Source organism: Oncorhynchus nerka, linkage group LG17 (assembly GCF_034236695.1).
Source record: "Oncorhynchus nerka isolate Pitt River linkage group LG17, Oner_Uvic_2.0, whole genome shotgun sequence".
Lineage (NCBI taxonomy): Eukaryota > Metazoa > Chordata > Actinopteri > Salmoniformes > Salmonidae > Oncorhynchus > Oncorhynchus nerka.
The window spans coordinates 8636232-8657423 of NC_088412.1; the positions used below are offsets into that span (position 1 = coordinate 8636232).

Below are 21192 nucleotides of genomic sequence, written 5' to 3' on the forward strand. Positions count from 1 at the left end.
AAAAAGTACACAGTCCTGCAATGTTACTCCAATATTAAAATATCTCTTGGCATCATGTGTGTTCTTCTAGTGTCTGCAACAATGGGAAGCTTCACTGCCGTTCGTGGAAGATGCGTTCAGAGAGTAGTAAGTAGCCTTTCTGTGTCCCCCGTTCAGAGAGTAGTAAGTAGCCTTTCTGTGTCCCCCGTTCAGAGAGTAGTAAGTAGCCTTTCTGTGTCCCCCGTTCAGAGAGTAGTAAGTAGCCTTTCTGTGTCCCCCGTTCAGAGAGTAGTAAGTAGCCTTTCTGTGTCCCCTTGCTATTCATATCCCATTAATCCTCTGATGTATACAGTATTGTACCTAGACTTGGGTTCAAATACTATATGAGAGATCATTTCAATTACTTGAGTCCAGGACTAGGCTTAAATCTGTTTTAAACCGGCCCTGGAAGTATCTGAAAGATAGTATTTGAACCCAGATCTAATTTGACAACTTATTGTGTAATAATAATGAAACTGCTTCTGTTACAGCCTGCCAGTCGCCGAAGGTGTTCTTGAACTGCTCCAATGACCTGGGAGTACAGTGTACACGGAGCTGTAGGAACCCGGATTTCATGGACTGTGTGAGTTGACTTGTTGACTTCCATTAGTACCTGACCTAAGGGTTGACTTCTTTATTTAATTCCCGTCTCTCTCCTTGACCACAGTTCTCCGCAGAGTGTGAGTCTGGGTGCAAGTGTCCCACGAGTCTGTGGGAGGATGGGAAAGGCATGTGTGTGAATAAACATGAATGCCCATGCAGCCATGACGGATTCCTCTACGCCCCAGGAAAACAGATCCCAAACGGATGTAACACTTGGTGAGTTATTCAGCTTTTATGGTTATATGTTACTTTCTGATCAAAAACGATACAATGTGAGGTTATGCGGTATGATATGACGTTATATGAAACAATACCATATAAAAAGGAATGGAGATGTAAATTAAATGGAATGAGATTTCATGACACGAGATGAGGGCTTCCTTCATCCTCTCTAGCTAATGTGATCAGGATTGTATTTGAAGAGGATTTTTGACTTAGTGTCTCTCATACTGTACACATGTAGCACCTGTAAGAGTGGGAAATGGGAGTGCACAGATAAGAAGTGCCCAGGAACCTGTACCATCTACGGCAGTGGCCATTACAAAACCTTTGATGAGCGCACGTATGGCTTCCAAGGAAAATGTGGCTATGTGGCTGTCCAGGTAATTAATGCTTATCAGGGCATTTCAATACAATGCAATACATTTCAATTCAATTGTGATGTGTTTTTATACAAAAAATATGTTTGTATAATAGTACTGCTATTGTCTTCTATATTACCAACTAATCATTTAAATGGCAAAAGTCTCATTTGGTTTCTAAAGTACTCTCTCCCTCTGTCTCTCTTTAAGAACAAATGTGGGAACCGGCCTGTCCAGGACAAATTCATGGTGATCACAGAGAACATACCGTGTGGAACCACAGGCACCACTTGTTCCAAGTCTGTCAGGGTTCAACTGGGGGTAAGACTGGACAAATGATACACTCCAACAGGCGGCTGGTGACACCTTCAATGGGAAGGATGGGCTCATAGTAATGGCTGGAACGGAATGAATTGAATGGCATCAAATGCATGACTGGTTTTGATGTGTTTGATACCATTCCATTTACTCCACTCCAGGCTTTATATTGAGCCATTCTCCTTTCTATACCCGTTGGATCATAATGAGAGATGATTTGACATTCATACAAACAAAAAATACATTATTTAGCAAATGCTCTTATTCAGAGCGACTTATTCAGAGAGACGGTACAATTAGTGAATTCAACTAAAGGAGGTAAAATCACCATCACAATCATTGCAAGTAAAACTTTCTTCCAAATAGCCACTAACTGCAAAAATCAGTACGACATTCAAGACATTTTCTTTCTTCATATAAAGCTATATAAAGTGTATTGTCTGTCATAGTTTTGCAAAATTCCGGTAACTTTCCCCAAATTCCCTGTTTTTCCAGAAATCATAATTGCAAATTTTCTGAAATTAAAAGGGAATAAGGAGGAAATCCTTGATTTCTGGAAAACCTGGGATTTTGGGAAAAACTATTTCAAGCCTAATTGTCTATGAACAGGAAGTGATAAATCCTTATCCTTACAGAGAACAGAGCTGAAACTATCAAAGGGGACCCATGAAGTGGTGGACCTAGGAGTGGGCTCTCAGATCCAGTACCGAGTGAGGACCGTCGGTCTGTACCTGATTGTTGAGTCAGACATCGGGATCGCAGTGCTGTGGGACCGCAAAACTACTGTCCGCATCGTCCTGGAGCCACAGCATAGTGTACGTTTAGTGTTGAAGGGTTAACACATTGAGAACCTGTGATGAAATAGATGAACAAGACATCAGACATCAGAGTGCATTTTGTGTTGCTAACAGCATAGTGTAAGGTTTCACATAGAGAGCCTGTGATGAAATAGGCTTCAAAATAGATGAACAAGACATCAGACATCAGAGTGCATTTTGTATTGCTAACAGTGATTGATTTGGTACAGTACCACTATGTTTGCCTTATCGTTTCTATGTGTCTATAGGGAGCAGTGTGCGGCCTGTGTGGGAACTATAATGGAGAAGGCAGAGATGACTTCACCACACAAGGTCAGATGATAGTCAGCAGTCCTGTGGAGTTTGCTAACAGCTGGAAAGTGTCAAGCACTTGTCCCGACGCAGAAAGCAACGTGGACCCATGTGGAGCCAGACCCAACCGCCACAACTGGGCTAAGATGCAGTGCAGCATCATCACCGGAAAGACTTTCCAACTGTGTCACAAGAAGGTACAGTGCTGAAACAGATTGCTATGTATAAACCGTACAGCTAGAAACCAGGTGAAAGGTTCAGACAGAACACTGATAGGATGGTGGACAGTCAAACTTCTGAACCAAAAAATACGCCCAAATCGTTTTAAACATTGACTTTCTTGTCATCCTCGATGATTTTATTCATGAACATGTCTGTTGTTAAATGTGTTTTGAATAATTCTCTAAGAAACAAAAAAATAATAATACAGTATTAGTGCATCGTGTGTTCTCTCTGTATGTGTTTTACAGGTAGACCCTAGTCTGTACTTTGAGAACTGTGTGAAAGACTCCTGTGCCTGTGATACTGGCGGAGACTGTGAGTGTTTCTGTACAGCTGTAGCAGCCTACGCCCAGGCCTGCACCGAAGCTGGAGTCTGTGTTGCATGGAGAACACCAGAAATTTGTCGTAAGTACAACACATTTTTGGGGGTTTCATTATGCTTGTGTTCCAAAGGTCACACACTTCCACTGTTTGACTGTCAGGCATTGAAATGACTTGGCAGGTCTGGTGTCATTTGACTGTCAGGCTTGGCATTGAAATGACTTGGCAGGTCTGGTGTCATTTGACTGTCAGGCTTGGCATTGAAATGACTTGGCAGGTCTGGTGTCATTTGACTGTCAGGCTTGGCATTGAAATGACTTCTGGTGTCATTGAAATGACATTGAAATGACAGGTCTGGTGTCATTTGACTGTCAGGCTTGGCATTGAAATGACTTGGCAGGTCTGGTGTCATTTGACTGTCAGGCATTGAAATGACTTGGCAGGTCTGGTGTCATTTGACTGTCAGGCTTGGCATTGAAATGACTTGGCAGGTCTGGTGTCATTTGACTGTCAGGCTTGGCATTGAAATGACTTGTCAGGTCTGGTGTCATTTGACTGTCAGGCATTGAAATGACTTGGCAGGTCTGGTGTCATTTGACTGTCAGGCTTGGCATTGAAATGACTTGGCAGGTCTGGTGTCATTTGACTGTCAGGCTTGGCTTTGAAATGACTTGGCAGGTCTGGTGTCATTTGACTGTCAGGCTTGGCATTGAAATGACTTGGCAGGTCTGGTGTCATTTGACTGTCAGGCTTGGCATTGAAATGACTTGGCAGGTCTGGTGTCATTTGACTGTCAGGCTTGGCTTTGAAATGACTTGGCAGGTCTGGTGTCATTTGACTGTCAGGCTTGGCATTGAAATGACTTGGCAGGTCTGGTGTCATTTGACTGTCAGGCTTGGCATTGAAATGACTTGGCAGGTCTGGTGTCATTTGACTGTCAGGCTTGGCATTGAAATGACTTGGCAGGTCTGGTGTCATTTGACTGTCAGGCTTTGCAATGAAATGACTTGGCAGGTCTGGTGTCATTTGACTGATTAGAATTTACAATGCTAAGTAAATGAATATGCTGTTGAAAGAACCCAAACATGGTGACAATGTGAGGATGTGGATCTAAAGTATATTTTAGCTGCTTGGTTTAAATAGATATCTTAATGTGGAACATTACAGTGGATGATTTTGACCAGGGTACATAGGGTTCTGATAAAAAGTAATGCACTTTATATGGAATAGGGTGCCATTTGCTGAGGGCAATGTGTATTCAGTGTATGAACCTGTACGTCTTCCCTTTTGTAGCTGTGTTCTGTGACTACTACAACGATCCAGGTGAATGTGAATGGCATTACAGCCCTTGCCACACACCTTGCTTCAAGACCTGTCTGAATCCAAATGGGACCTGTGACAACCCTCTTCCCAATCTGGAAGGTGAGGCAGCATGCTATTTGATTTGATTGGCATCAGCCTGCATGTTTGTTCCATATGCACATGCCCTTCTTTGCAAAATATCAATTCGTTTTTCTTAACCTCAACTTCATTATATGTAATAACTCAATCAAAACAACTAAATCACAATGTCTTCTTTTTAGGTTGTTACCCACAATGCCCTCCAGATAGGCCAATATTTGATGAAGAGACCGGGGAGTGTGTTGAGGAATGCCCACCAACAGGCCCATCAACAACAACCCCACCAACACCAATAACAACACCGTGGACACCAACAACTACCACATTGACAACAGAACCTCCAACCACAACACCAACACCACCAACAACAACACAAACACCACCAACAACCACACCACCACCAACAACAACAACACCACCACCTCCAACAACAACACCACCACCTCCAACAACAACACCAACACCACCAACAACAACAACACCAATGCCACCAACAACAACACAAACACCACCAACAACCACACCACCACCAACAACAACAACACCAATGCCACCAACAACAACCACACCAAAACCAACAACAACCACACCACCAACAACCACACCTCCACCAACAACAACACCAATGCCACCAACAACAACCACACCAAACCAACAACAACCACACCACCAACAACCACACCTCCACCAACAACAACAACACCAATGCCACCAACAACAACCACACCAAAACCAACAACAACCACACCAAAGCCAACAACAACCACACCAAAACCAACAACAACCACACCAAAACCAACAACAACCACACCAATGCCACCAACAGCAACCACAAAAATACCAACAACAACATCACCAATACCACCAACAACAACAACACAAATACCAACAACAACCACACATACACCAACAACAACAACAGCATTACCACCAACAACAACCACACCACCAACAACAACACCATTACCACCAACAACAACCACAACAATACCAACAACACCACCAATACCACCAACAACAACCACACCAATACCAACAACAACAACCACACCAATACCAACAACAACAACCACAACAATACCAACAACAACAACACCAACAACAACCACACAAACACCAACAACCACACCAATTCCACCAACAACAACCACACCAATACCACCAACAACAACCACACCAATTCCACCAACAACTACCCCCCAGACACCAGAGCCAACAACTACTCCTTGTATTCCTACCTGTGAGTGGTCAGAATGGTATGATGAAGATGATGATAAAGATAAGAGTGATTGGGAAACGTATTGGAATATCACGCAGAGTGGAAAAGAAGTGTGTGAAGATCCACAGGATATTGAATGTGTAGCTACAGACTATCCAAATACAAGCTTAGAGGACTATGTAGCTTCGACAGGCCAAGTTGTGGAGTGCGATGTTGACTTCGGGTTAATATGTGAAGAAAATAAACAAACTCAGAGACCATTTAAGTGCTTTAACTATAAGATTAGAGTCCTCTGTTGCGTTGAATGTTTATCAACAACATCACCAAAACCAACAACAACACTAACATCAACAAAAACAACAACAGCACCTTCACCACCAACAACTACCACACCAAAACCACCAACAACAACGACACCAATACAACCAACAACAACAACAGCAATACCTACAACAACAACAACACCACCAACAACAACAAAACTAATACCAACAACAACAACAACACCAATACCATCAACAACCACACCAACAACAACAACAACAACTCCAATTCCACCAACGACAACAACACCAATACCACCAACACCATCAACAACACCAATACCACCAACAACTCCAATTCCACCAACAACAACAACAACACCAATACCACCAACACCACCAACAAATACCACAACAACAATACCACCAACAACAACCAATATCACCAATAACAACAACACCAATATCACCAACAACAACAACTCCACCACCAACAACAACAACAACACCAAACAACCACCAACAACAACACCACAACAACAACAACACAACAACAACCACACCAATACCAACACAACAACCACACCAACAACACCAACAACAACAACTCCAATTCCACCAACAACAACAACAACACCAATACCACCAACACCATCAACAACACCAATACCACCAACAACTCCAATTCCACCAACAACAACAACAACACCAATACCACCAACACCACCAACAACACCAATACCACCAACAACAACCACACCAATACCAACAACACCAATATCACCAACAACAACAACTCCAATTCCACCAACAACAACAACACCAATACCACCAACAACAACACCACTAACAACAACAACAGCAACAACCACACCAATACCACCAACAACCACACCAACAACACCAACAACAACAACTCCAATTCCACCAACGACAACAACACCAATTCCACCAACACCATCAACAACACCAATACCACCAACAACTCCAATTCCACCAACAACAACAACAACACCAATGCCACCAACACCATCAACAACACCAATACCACCAACAACAACCACACCAATACCAACAACACCAATACCACCAACAACAACAACACCAATACCACCAACAACAACCACACCAATACCAACAACACCAATACCACCAACAACAACAACACCAATACCACCAACAACAACACCAATACCACCAACACCATCAACAACACCAATACCACCAACAACAACCACACCAATACCAACAACAACAACAACATCAGTACAACCAACAACAACCACACACACACCAACAACCACACCAATTCCAACAACAACAACCACAACAATACCACCAACAACAACCACACCAATACCAACAACAACAACAACAACATCAATACAACCAACAACAACCACACAAACACCAACAACCACACAAATTCCACCAACAACAACCACACCAATTCCACCAACAACAACCACACCAATTCCAACAACAACAACCACAACAATACCACCAACAACAACACCACCAACAACAACAACAACAATAATACCACCAACAACAACCACACAAACACCAACAACCACACCAATTCCACCAACAACAACCACACCAATACCACCAACAACTACCCCCCAGACACCAGAGCCAACAACTACTCCTTGTATTCCTACCTGTGAGTGGTCAGAATGGTATGATGAAGATGATGATAAAGATAAGAGTGATTGGGAAACGTATTGGAATATCACGCAGAGTGGAAAAGAAGTGTGTGAAGATCCACAGGATATTGAATGTGTAGCTACAGACTATCCAAATACAAGCTTAGAGGACTATGTAGCTTCGACAGGCCAAGTTGTGGAGTGCGATGTTGACTTCGGGTTAATATGTGAAGAAAATAAACAAACTCAGAGACCATTTAAGTGCTTTAACTATAAGATTAGAGTCCTCTGTTGCGTTGAATGTTTATCAACAACATCACCAAAACCAACAACAACACTAACATCAACAAAAACAACAACAGCACCTTCACCACCAACAACTACCACACCAAAACCACCAACAACAACGACACCAATACAACCAACAACAACAACAGCAATACCTACAACAACAACAACACCACCAACAACAACAAAACTAATACCAACAACAACAACAACACCAATACCACCAACAACCACACCAACAACACCAACAACAACAACTCCAATTCCACCAACGACAACAACACCAATACCACCAACACCATCAACAACACCAATACCACCAACAACTCCAATTCCACCAACAACAACAACAACACCAATACCACCAACACCATCAACAACACCAATACCACCAACAACAACGACACCAATACCAACAACACCAATACCACCAACAACAACAACTCCAATTCCACCAACAACAACAACACCACCAACCAACCAACAACAACAACAGCAACAACCACACCAATACCACCAACAACCACACCAACAACACCAACAACAACAACTCCAATTCCACCAACGACAACAACACCAATACCACCAACACCATCAACAACACCAATACCACCAACAACTCCAATTCCACCAACAACAACAACAACACCAATACCACCAACACCATCAACAACACCAATACCACCAACAACAACCACACCAATACCAACAACACCAATACCACCAACAACAACAACTCCAATACCACCAACAACAACCACACCAATACCACCCGAAACAACCACACCAACAACAACACCACCAACACCATCAACAACAACACCAAGAACAACAACAACACCAATACCACCAACAACAACCACACCAATACCACCAACACCATCAACAACACCAATACCACCAACAACCACACCAACAACACCAACAACAACAACTCCAATTCCACCAACGACAACAACACCAATACCACCAACACCATCAACAACACCAATACCAACAACAACAACACCACTAACAACAACAACACCAACAACCACACCAATTCCACCAACACCATCAACAACACCAACAACAACAACCACACCAATACCACCAACAACAACAACACCACCAACACCATCAACAACAACACCAACAACAACAACACCAATACCACCAACAGCAACCACACCAATACCACCAACACCATCAACAACACCAATACCAACAACAACAACAACAACACCAACAACAACCACACCAATACCACCAACAACAACCACACCAATACCACCCGAAACAACCACACCAATACCAACAACAACAACAACAGCAATACTACCAACAACAACACCAACACCACCACCACCAACAACAACAACAACACCAATACCATCAACAACAACACCAACAACAACAACCACACCATTACCACCAACAACAACCACACCAATACCACCAACAACAACACCACCAACACCATCAACAACACCAACACCACCACCAACAACACCAACAACGACACCAATGCCAACACCAACAACACCAACACCACCAACAACAACAACACCAATACCAACACCACCACCAACAACAACCACACCAATACCACAACCACCAACAACAACAACACCAGTACCACCAACAACAACAACCACACCAACAACAACACCAGTACCACCAACAACAACAACACCAATACCACCAACAGCCACACAAACAACACCAACAACAACAACTCCAATTCCACCAACGACAACAACACCAATACCACCAACACCATCAACAACACCAACACCACCAACAACAACAACAACATCCACACCAATGCCAACACCAACAACACCAACACCACCAACAACAACAACACCAATACCAACACCACCACCAACAACAACCACACCAATACCACAACCACCAACAACAACAACACCAGTACCACCAACAACAACAACCACACCAACAACAACACCAGTACCACCAACAACAACAACACCAATACCACCAACAGCCACACCAACAACACCAACAACAACAACTCCAATTCCACCAACGACAACAACACCAATACCACCAACAACAACAACCACACCAACAACAACAACACCAATACCACCAACACCATCAACAACACCAATACCACCAACAACAACACCAACAACAACCACACCAATACCACCAACAACAACCACACCAATACCACCGAAACAACCACACCAATACCAACAACAACACCAACAGCAATACTACCAACAACAACACCAACACCACCACCAACAACAACACCATTACCACCAACAACTACCACAGCAACAACAACACCAACACCACCAACTACAACATCAACCACACCACCACCACCACCAACAACCACACCACCACCAACAACAACACTACCACCAACAACTACCACACCATTACCACCAACAACAACCACACCTAAACCACCAACTACAACGGAAGCCATAACTCTAACCACAACCCCAACGACAACAGAAGAATCAACCACAACCCCCAGGACAACTGAAAAACCAACCACAACCCCAACGACAACAGAAGAACCAACCACAACCCCAACGACAACAGAAGAACCAACCACAACCCCAACAACAACAGAAGAACCAACCACAACCCCAACAACAACAGAAGAATCAACCACAACCCCCAGGACAACTGAAAAACCAACCACAACCACCCCTGTCATAGATACCACAACCACTAAAGCTCCTACAACAACACCTAAACCACCAACTACAACAGAAGCCACAACTCCAATGACAACCACATCACCAACAACCCATGAATCGGTTGTCACTGGTCCTCCAATAACACCAGAACATCAAGTCAGTTCAATACCAACCACAACTGGGTCACCAACCCCTCCACCAATCACTTGTCCTGAGTGGGACAAAGTGGTAAGTACCTCAATATAACCATCACATAATCAACTGGGCTCCCTTAACGTCAATAACACATGGCCAACATTTGATGTCAACGAGGTCGAAAAGTCCTTTCAGAGACTTATTAATTGATTCCTGTGTGAATTGTGAAAGCTCTCTGATGACGTGCAATTTTCTTTTCTCTCTAAAATATCAGCAAAATGAAACTTTCTGGCTCTGCAACTGCACTTTGGCCAGATGCATTGAAAACAACACCATTGAGATAATTCCGTATGAATGCCCAGAGCCTGAGCCAATCACATGTACCAATGGCAAGAAACCAGTGCTACAATGGGATGAGTTCTACTGCTGCCAACGATTCGTGTGTGACTGTGAGTTGTGAAAGCTTCTTCTTCTTCTCCTCTGACCTGGTCAGGAAGGTAGATGGCCACGTCCAGTTTCTGTAACTAACAAACACGTCCTTATCACTAACGTTTGGAATAATACTCAATATAAATACTCAATATAAATATTACTTCATACATTTTAAAAACAAACATTTTTGTCAGAGGATCGTAATGTCTGTCTGCTTTATAACAGTGTTTATTTTCATGACAGGCGTCTGTGAGGGTTGGGGAGACCCCCATTACATCACCTTCGACGGGCTCTTCTACAGCTTCCAAGGGAACTGTACCTATGTGCTGATGGAGGAGATGTTGCCGCGTCACCACTTCAAGATCTACATCGACAACGTCAACTGTGATCCCACCGAGGACGTGTCTTGTCCTCGATCCATCATCGTGTCCTACCGCTCAACAGTTATAACACTGAAGAATCACAACCTCATTGGAGCTGCTCAGTTGGAGGTAACTTAAGTGGATAAACTGGCTCAGAAATCAATATAAGCAATTCAGGCCATATATATGTTGAATGGCTGGATTTGGGGCCTAAAGGACTGAGAAATTATTTATGTGAAAATGAAAGACAATTCTCTTCCATTATTTCATTCTCTGAACTGAATTGTGCATTAAGTTCTCAACATCCGTAGCTTTCATTGATACAACATATGAATTTGATGTTCTCCATCAACTTAATTCAACCTGTAATGTCATGATATTAGTAAGCATTGCGGTCACCTTCCCTTTTCTTTAAGAGATCCTGAAGATTGATCTCTCTCTCTCTTCCATCCCTTTTTCCTATCCTTTTCTATCCCCCCTTTCGTCCATCTGTCTTTCATCCCTCTCTCCCTGCCATCTGTCTTTCATCCCTCTCTCCCTGCCATCTGTCTTTCATCCCTCTCTCCCTGCCATCTGTCTTTCATCCCTTTCTCCCTGCCATCTGTCTTTCATCCCTCTCTCCCTGCCATCTGTCTTTCATCCCTCTCTCCCTGCCATCTGTCTTTCATCCCTCTCTCCCTGCCATCTCTCTTTCATCCCTCTCTCCCTGCCATCTGTCTTTCATCCCTCTCTCCCTGCCATCTGTCTTTCATCCCTCTCTCCCTGCCATCTCTCTTTCATCCCTCTCTCCCTGCCATCTGTCTTTCATCCCTCTCTCCCTGCCATCCCTCTCTCCCTGCCATCTGTCTTTCATCCCTCTCTCCCTGCCATCTGTCTTTCATCCCTCTCTCCATGCCATCTGTCTTTCATCCCTCTCTCCCTGCCATCTGTCTTTCATCCCTCTCTCCCTGCCATCTGTCTTTCATCCCTCTCTCCCTGCCATCTGTCTTTCATCCCTCTCTCCCTGCCATCTGTCTTTCATCCCTCTCTCCCTGCCATCTGTCTTTCAGGCTCTTATTGATGGAGTTTCCCTGAGACTACCCTTCACGCGGCACGGTGTGAAGGTGATGAACTCTGGTATCAACATGGTCTTGGAGATAGCACACCTCCAGGTGGTAGTTACCTTTGGAGTCACTGGCTTCAGCGTCAACCTTCCTTGGCAACACTTTGGCAACAATACACAGGGTCATTGTGGTAAGGACTTAGTTTCATTCATTTGTTGTCCTCAAACTATGTATCTTGGGCATTTAAACATAAGAGCTGAGAAATGATTGTGAATCACTGAAGTTAAACAGAGAGCGGTCACTTGGTATTCTGAGTATGGTGTGAGAAAGCCTAATGGAGAAGTCTTTGAATTGATGGAAATCATTTATCCAAGGTTGGAGGTGAACAACTAGCCTGGTCCCAGATCTGTTTGGATTATTTTTACCAAAACCCCATGGTTGTTGTCAGATATCGAACCATAGGATTTGGCAAGACAGCACAAACTGATCAGGGACCAGGCTAGCAAACAATGGTTTGGGCTTTCCTGTCTGATGTCTGTGTCTGATATTTTTACTGTATGTGCTGTACTAAATGTGAGAGAGCTCCAACAAAGATGTCCAATGTATGTATTAGTTTTAATAGCTGCAAATGGCAAAATAAACGACTTGAACCTGAACTGTATGCATCTCTTCCAGGAACATGTAGCAACAACCAGGCTGATGACTGCATGTTGCCTGGAGGTCAGCTGGTGGAGAACTGTGCTCTGATGGCAGACTACTGGCCAGCCAAGGACCTCTACCAACCTGACTGCCATGTGCCACCTGGAATCCCCACCAACTCTCCTCTCCCTGAACCCACACAGAAGCCATGCAAGCCAGACTCCTCTATCTGTGATCTCCTGAAGGACAGGTAAACCTCCCTAAATGTACTGTGATCTCCTGAAAGACAGGTAAACCTCCCTAAAGGCACTGTGATCTCCTGAAGGGCAGGTCAACCTCCCTAAAGGCACTGTGATCTCCTGAATGACAGGTAAACCTCCCTAAAGGCACTGTGATCTCCTGAAGGACAGTGTAACCTCCCTAAAGGCACTGTGATCTCCTGAAGGACAGGTAAACCTCCCTAAAGGCACTGTGATCTCCTGAAGGACAGTGTAACCTCCCTAAAGGCACTGTGATCTCCTGAAGGACAGGTAAACCTCCCTAAAGGCACTGTGATCTCCTGAAGGACAGGTCTACCTTCGTAAAGGCACTGTGATCTCCTGAAAGACAGGTCAACCTCCCTAAAGGCACTGTGATCTCCTGAAGGACAGGTAAACCTCCCTAAAGGCACTGTGATCTCCTGAAGGACAGTGTAACCTCCCTAAAGGCACTGTGATCTCCTGAAGGACAGGTAAACCTCCCTAAAGGCACTGTGATCTCCTGAAGGACAATGTAACCTCCCTAAAGGCACCGTGATCTCCTGAAGGACAGGTCCACCTCCCTAAAGGCACTGTGATCTCCTGAAGGACAGGTAAACCTCCCTAAAGGCACTGTGATCTCCTGAAGGACAGGTCTACCTTCGTAAAGGCACTGTGATCTCCTGAAAGACAGGTCAACCTCCCTAAAGGCACTGTGATCTCCTGAAGGACAGGTCTACCTTCGTAAAGGCACTGTACAAGTTCTCTAATCAAATGTCATGCTTAGGGTGATTTAAATGACACAAATGCTGTGTGGGAAAATTGCCAGCCACTCCATTGAACAGTCTGTCAGGAGTGGCCAGCTACTCCATTGAACAGTCTGTGCTGAGGGGCCAGCTACTCCGTTGAACAGTCTGTCAGGAGTAGCCAGCTACTCCATTTAACAGTCTGTCAGGAGTGGCCAGCTACTCCATTGAACAGTCTGTCAGGAGTGGCCAGCTATTCCATTAAACAGTCTGTCAGGAGTAGCCAGCTACTCCATTTAACAGTCTGTCAGGAGTGGCCAGCTACTCCATTGAACAGTCTGTCAGGAGTGGCCAGCTATTCCATTAAACAGTCTGTCAGGAGTAGCCAGCTACTCCATTTAACAGTCTGTCAGGAGTGGCCAGCTACTCCATTGAACAGTCTGTCAGGAGTGGCCAGCTATTCCATTAAACAGTCTGTCAGGAGTAGCCAGCTACTCCATTTAACAGTCTGTCAGGAGTGGCCAGCTACTCCATTGAACAGTCTGTCAGGAGTGGCCAGCTATTCCATTGAACAGTCTGTCAGGAGTAGCCAGCTACTCCATTTAACAGTCTGTCAGGAGTGGCTAGCTACTCCATTGAACAGTCTGTCAGGTGTGGCCAGCTACTCCATTGAACAGTCTGTCAGGAGTGGCCAGCTACTCCATTGAACAGTCTGTCAGGAGTGGCCAGCTACTCCATTGAACAGTCTGTCCTGAGGGGCCAGCTACTCCATTGAACAGTCTGTGCTGAGTGGCCAGCTACTCCATTGAACAGTCTGTCAGGAGTGGCCAGCTACTCCATTTAACAGTCTGTCAGGTGTGGCCAGCTACTCCATTGAACAGTCTGTCAGGAGTGGCCAGCTACTCCATTTAACAGTCTGTCAGGAGTGGCCAGCTACTCCGTTGAACAGTCTGTGCTGAGTGGCCAGCTACTCCATTGAACAGTCTGTCAGGAGTAGCCAGCTACTCCATTGAACAGTCTGTCAGGAGTCCAGCTACTCCATTGAACAGTCTGTCAGGAGTTTGAGTAAAGTTATAAAACCTGTTGTAACTATCAACAATCTAACTTATCACAGACTAAATTCTCACATGCAATGATGTAGCTCTATACCCCTAACCTAGACACAAATGTGTGTTCTGTGTCTGACAGAAACCAATATGAATCTTACAGTGTATTTGGAAGGTCTGTTTCTCATATTCTTTCATCTCTGGTTTTCAATCCACAGCATTTTTGCAGCCTGTCATCCATTTGTCTCACCTGACAACTTCTACAAGGGCTGTGTCTATGACAGCTGTCACGTGTCCAACCCAGCGGTGGAGTGCACCAGTCTGCAGACATACGCTGCTGCCTGTGCCCAGTTCGGAGTATGCATCTACTGGAGAAACCACACCGAGCTCTGTGGTAGGCTTCCTGTACTCGTTGAAAACATCCTGACTCACCAGGTTAAATAAGACTCACCTAATAAGGATAGATAAATAAGTCCACCATTGAAGAGATATGAAGTACTGTGTAGAAGACCAGGAACAAGGAACTGTGTAGATGAGACCAGGAACAATACTATACGAACACAACTTAGTGTGTGTTGTAGATCAGACCAGGAACAATACTATACTAACACAACTTAGTGTGTGTTGTAGATCAGACCAGGAACAATACTATACTAACACAACTTAGTGTGTGTTGTAGATCAGACCAGGAACAATACTATACTAACACAACTTAGTGTGTGTTGTAGATCAGACCAGGAACAATACTATACTAACACAACTTAGTGTGTGTTGTAGATCAGACCAGGAACAATACTATACAATTAGTGTGTGTTGTAGATGAGGGGGGGGTTTCTATTTGTAAATATTAGATTAGTGCATTTTTGTATTTGAAGTGATAAATGATGGAGATAGTGGACATCCTTGTCTGGTTCCCCTTTGTAATGTGTAATATAGTATCGGCCTTCAGTCCTACAATCAACTGATTGTAAATAATGACTGTAGTCAGAACATTTTTCCATTGTGATAACACTTTTTACATCAGCAGTTGTCACAAAGTGCTTATACAGAAACCCAGCCTAAAACCCCAAACAGCAAGCAATACAGATGTAGAAGCACGGTGGCTAGGACAAACTAGGAAGAACCTAGAAAGAAACCAGAATCTGAGGGGTAGCCAGTCCTCTTCTGGCTGTGCTGGGTGGAGATTGTAAGAGTACATGGCAATTAAAGCCAGATCGTTCAGCAACAGGTTCGGTAGAGATAGGGTCGAAACAGCTAAATCGTTGAACAGGACAGGGTTCCATAGATGCAGCCACAACAGCAGAAATTGGATCAGCATTACGACCAGGTTGACTGGGGACCGGCACAGCCAGGAGTCGTCAGGCCAGATGGTCCTGAGGCTCAGGTCCTCTGTGAAGGGAGAGAGAGAAAGAGAGAGAGAGAGAATAATTAGGGGTAGCATACTTAAGGTCACACAGGACACCAGAGATAACAGGAGAATTATACCAGATAGGACAGTCTGAACCTCGCCCCCCGGCACATAGACTATTGCAGTATATATACTGGAGACTGAGACAGGGGGTTCGGGTGTCACTATAGACTGAGTTGTATCTTTCTTCAACAGCCAGCGACTGTCCAGCTGACAAAGTCTACAAGCCCTGCGGTCCTGCAGAACAGCCAACCTGTGATGACAAGTAGGTTTCTATTTAGAGATTGTCTAGCGCAAAAACATCCTTGCTTTCATGTTTTATGTTAACTAAGGTAGACAACGTTATGACTGTCAAATAAGACAAAGAGAAAATACCTACCTACAGTTAAAGATAGAGTTGCTGTACATAGGAAATAGGAGTTGTCACTGCAATGTTGTGTTCTACAGTCCAGACGAGTCTAGGATGAACTTCACCACAGAAGGCTGCTTCTGTCCTGATGGGATGAAACTCTACAACAAGGACTCAGGGATCTGTGTTGATAAGTGTGGTGAGTGTTCCCAGTTACTCCCATTGGTCCATTTCATGTTGATGACACAGAGAAGATGGTTAGGACTTAACCTTTCCAAGGATGTTTGAGGTCTATGAATGTTCTACTAAATGGTGGTGTTTGTGTTTTTGAAGGATGCATTGACCCTGAAGGAGTTCCGCGAGAGGTAAGTTAGGCCTTTTGGTTTTGATTCATCGTTATTTTATTTGACTAATTAATATAGACTGTTATCTAGTCCACTGGCTCTGTCATGGATGATGCCAGAGGTTTATATGAGGACCTACTTACAGCATCCACACAGTATTATCCACATTGTCTGAATGCCAAATGGCCCCCTTATGCCCTATATTTAGCCCCCTATGTCCTATTTAGTGCACTACATTTGACCAAACCCATTGATAGAACCACACTCCCTTCTTGTTGTATCTCATCACAGTTCAACGAGAGGTTTGAGTACAAGTGCCAGGACTGCGTTTGTTTGGAATCCACCAAGACTGTGAACTGTAAACCCAAGGTCTGCTCCAAACCACCAGTAGAGATATGCACTGGACCAGGCTTTGTATATGTCAACCAAACCGATCCATCCGATCCATGCTGCTCCAACCTCGCCTGCCGTAAGGATCTCACAACACCTTTTTACCTTACATATTATACTCAGATCTATTTCAACAGTATTGTGCCGAGCTGAGCCGTACTGTGCTGGCTTGGATATGTTCTTTTCACACGGTCCTTTCCAGCACGGGTCCAGGATCTAGGGTTGATGTGTAACCAGGCCAGTGCCATACAGCTGGGCTCAGCTCAGTTGTGTTGAAAACACACACATAGTGAAGACATGAATCAGCTCATATTGTTATGTTCATACTCTGCTATTGTTTCCCCTCCTAGGTTGTGACAGCAGCACTTGCCCACCTACCAACATGAACTGTCCTATTGGGTTCGTGCCAGTGGTTTCAGTCCCTGAGGGGAAATGCTGTCCAGAACACACATGTGGTAATGTCTCTTTACCTAGATCTATACTATCTACATGTGGTATGGTCTCTTTACCTAGATCTATACTATCTACACGTGGTAATGTCTCTTTACCTAGATCTATACTATCTACACGTGGTAATGTCTCTTTACCTAGATCTATACTATCTACACGTGGTAATGTCTCTTTACCTAGATCTATACTATCTAGACTATTTACATGTGGTAAAGTATCTTTACCTAGATCTATACTATCTAGACTATCTAGACTATCTACATGTGGTATGGTCTCTTTAACTATATCTGTACTATCTAGACTATCTACATGTGGTATGGTCTCTTTACCTAGATCTATACTATCTAGACTATCTACATGTGGTATGGTCTCTTTAACTATATCTAGACTATCTAGACTATCTACATGTGGTATGGTCTCTTTAACTATATCTAGACTATCTAGTATTCCTGTGTTTGTATTGCTGAGACAATACCAGTTATTTTAGACAGTCCCATGGATTGGTTGTCTGTGTCTTTCTCTCAATTGGTTGTCTGTGTCTCTCTCTCAATTGGTTGTTTGTGTCTCTTGTCTCTTTCAGAGCCTAAAAGAGTTTGTCTTCACAAAGGCGTTGAATACCTGGTAATGACAAACTATTCTGCTCTCTCATCTGAAATGTTCATTACATAAATAAACACTGTTGGTTTTTACCTGTTTTAATATATTGCATTATGTGGACAGTAAGTCTCAGACGCTATATGGGTTCATGTCAAATAGTGTCAGAGACAGTGGGTGTCCTGGTTCCCCTGTGTTAGAGACAGTGGGTATCCTGGTTCCCCTGTGTTAGAGACAGTGGGTATCCTGGTTCCCCTGTGTTAGAGACAGTGGGTATCCTGGTTCCCCTGTGTTAGAGACAGTGGGTATCCTGGTTCCCCTGTGTTAGAGACAGTGGGTATCCTGGTTCCCCTGTGTTAGAGACAGTGGGTATCCTGGTTCCCCTGTGTCAGAGACAGTGGGTATCATGGTTCCCCTGTGTCAGAGACAGTGGGTATCCTGGTTCCCCTGTGTTAGAGACAGTGGGTATCCTGGTTCCCCTGTGTTAGAGACAGTGGGTATCCTGGTTCCCCTGTGTCAGAGACAGTGGGTATCCTGGTTCCCCTGTGTCAGAGACAGTGGGTATCCTGGTTCCCCTGTGTTAGAGACAGTGGGTATCCTGGTTCCCCTGTGTTAGAGACAGTGGGTATCCTGGTTCCCCTGTGTTAGAGACAGTGGGTATCCTGGTTCCCCTGTGTTAGAGACAGTGGGTATCCTGGTTCCCCTGTGTCAGAGACAGTGGGTATCCTGGTTCCCCTGTGTTAGAGACAGTGGGTATCCTGGTTCCCCTGTGTCAGAGACAGTGGGTATCATGGTTCCCCTGAAGTAATGTGTAATGTAATGAGTTACTTGTTCTTCTAGCCCAATTCTAAAGTACCGGGATCAGAGTGCCAGGAGTGCACCTGCACCAACAAAGTGGACCCCAAGTCTGGTCATTACCAAATTGACTGTGGATTCATGCAATGTGACGAAGATTGTGAAAAGGTAACAACTGGTACAGCTGCCGTGTCTGCTCACATTTCAAATATTTACCAAAAGTTGAAATACCATTGAGTAGCTTAAATGTATTCAGTCAATGAGTTTTTATACTTTAATCGGCTGGTTTCCTAGACCCAGATTAAGTAAGTAAGTAAACCTTGTCTGATTCAGAACTGCCGACAGATTAAGCCTAGTCCTTGCTTTTAAAAATAATTCTCAATTGGTGGTGAGGCATCTGTTCTTGAGTTCTTCTATTCTGTAGAGTCTCCTGGGAAGGCAATCGGTTGTATTCACACTTTAATAACGTGTATTATCATCATCATCATTATTTTTAGTTGTTGCAGCAAGTCACTCATGTGTTCCTCTTCTCCTGCAGGGATATGAGTACCAGGAGCCAGACTACTCCTCAGATGACTGCTGTGGTAAATGTGTTCAGACCCACTGTGTCCTCCAGATCAATGGGACCATGCAGTTGTTGAAGGTAGGTACCGTTTCTGTCAGTTTAACTGTCACAGATTAACTAAGAAGTAGTAAGTAAGTCTCTGTTAAATGTCTATATTGTTTGTGCGGCTGTGTGTGTGGAACAAGCTTCCCCATAAAATGAGGACAGAGGAGTGCCTGCCCATCTCCCTAAAACCACTGACACCCCACCTCTTTAAAGAGCGTGTTAAATAAGTCCCAGTCCGCCCCACCCACTACGAGTGGTGTATGTTGTTGTCTCACTTAGCGATCTGAAGACACATGCACTAATGTAAAAAACGTTTTGGATAAGAGCGTCTGCTAAATGACAAACATTTAATGTCAAATGTGTGTGTGTGTGTCCAGCATGGAGATACATGGTCTGCTCCTGGTGACAAGTGCCAGCAGTACAGCTGTGTGAAAAACGGTGATAGTTATCTGACCCAGAGCTCCAACATCCATTGCCCACCCTTCCAGCAGGCCAACTGCCAGCCTGTGAGTACAGTACACAACATAACAAGAACAGAAAGGCCAGCCTGTGAGTACAGTACTCAACATAACAAGAACAGATAGGTCAGCCTGTGAGTACAGTACTCAACACAACAAGAACAGAAAGGCCTGCTGACTGCATATGCTCTCGATTACCAACCTTATTGACAATGTTTCGATCCACAATCATTTTCATCAGATCCACAGTACAGTACACACAAAATACCAGTTTCATTTGACAGAAAAATTACTTCTCTTGTCCTAATATGAAATGTATTATGTAAAGAAAACGTTGAAACTTTTTTCTCCACAGGGTTCAATTCAGACCGCTGCAAACGGCTGCTGTAGAATTTGTAAGTATGAAAGAGAAATATTCAAAGCTGTTAACAATTTCATATCAGGATTGGAATGCGATCAGATTCATGCATCATAAAACCACTGATATTCCTAATTGA

The 21192-nt window shown here is 44.0% G+C and overlaps 1 protein-coding gene across 1 annotated transcript in view; it reads left to right on the forward strand.

The window, feature by feature from the left end:
- The window catches only part of LOC115125059 (mucin-2-like), a 33603-nt gene that overhangs the window by 11458 nt on the left and 953 nt on the right, over positions 1 to 21192 (forward strand). Inside the window, 28 exon segments of the mRNA XM_065002756.1 lie at positions 71 to 126; positions 510 to 601; positions 686 to 837; positions 1085 to 1223; positions 1413 to 1523; positions 2156 to 2335; positions 2587 to 2826; positions 3100 to 3256; positions 4466 to 4594; positions 4756 to 5214; positions 5217 to 6477; positions 7323 to 7721; positions 8192 to 10886; positions 11068 to 11242; positions 11469 to 11716; positions 12637 to 12820; positions 13306 to 13519; positions 15516 to 15691; positions 16901 to 16970; positions 17153 to 17253; positions 17388 to 17419; positions 17690 to 17867; positions 18139 to 18243; positions 18819 to 18859; positions 19673 to 19795; positions 20166 to 20270; positions 20615 to 20743; positions 21051 to 21090. Of these exon segments, the coding sequence (XP_064858828.1) occupies positions 71 to 126; positions 510 to 601; positions 686 to 837; positions 1085 to 1223; positions 1413 to 1523; positions 2156 to 2335; positions 2587 to 2826; positions 3100 to 3256; positions 4466 to 4594; positions 4756 to 5214; positions 5217 to 6477; positions 7323 to 7721; positions 8192 to 10886; positions 11068 to 11242; positions 11469 to 11716; positions 12637 to 12820; positions 13306 to 13519; positions 15516 to 15691; positions 16901 to 16970; positions 17153 to 17253; positions 17388 to 17419; positions 17690 to 17867; positions 18139 to 18243; positions 18819 to 18859; positions 19673 to 19795; positions 20166 to 20270; positions 20615 to 20743; positions 21051 to 21090 (7991 nt within the window).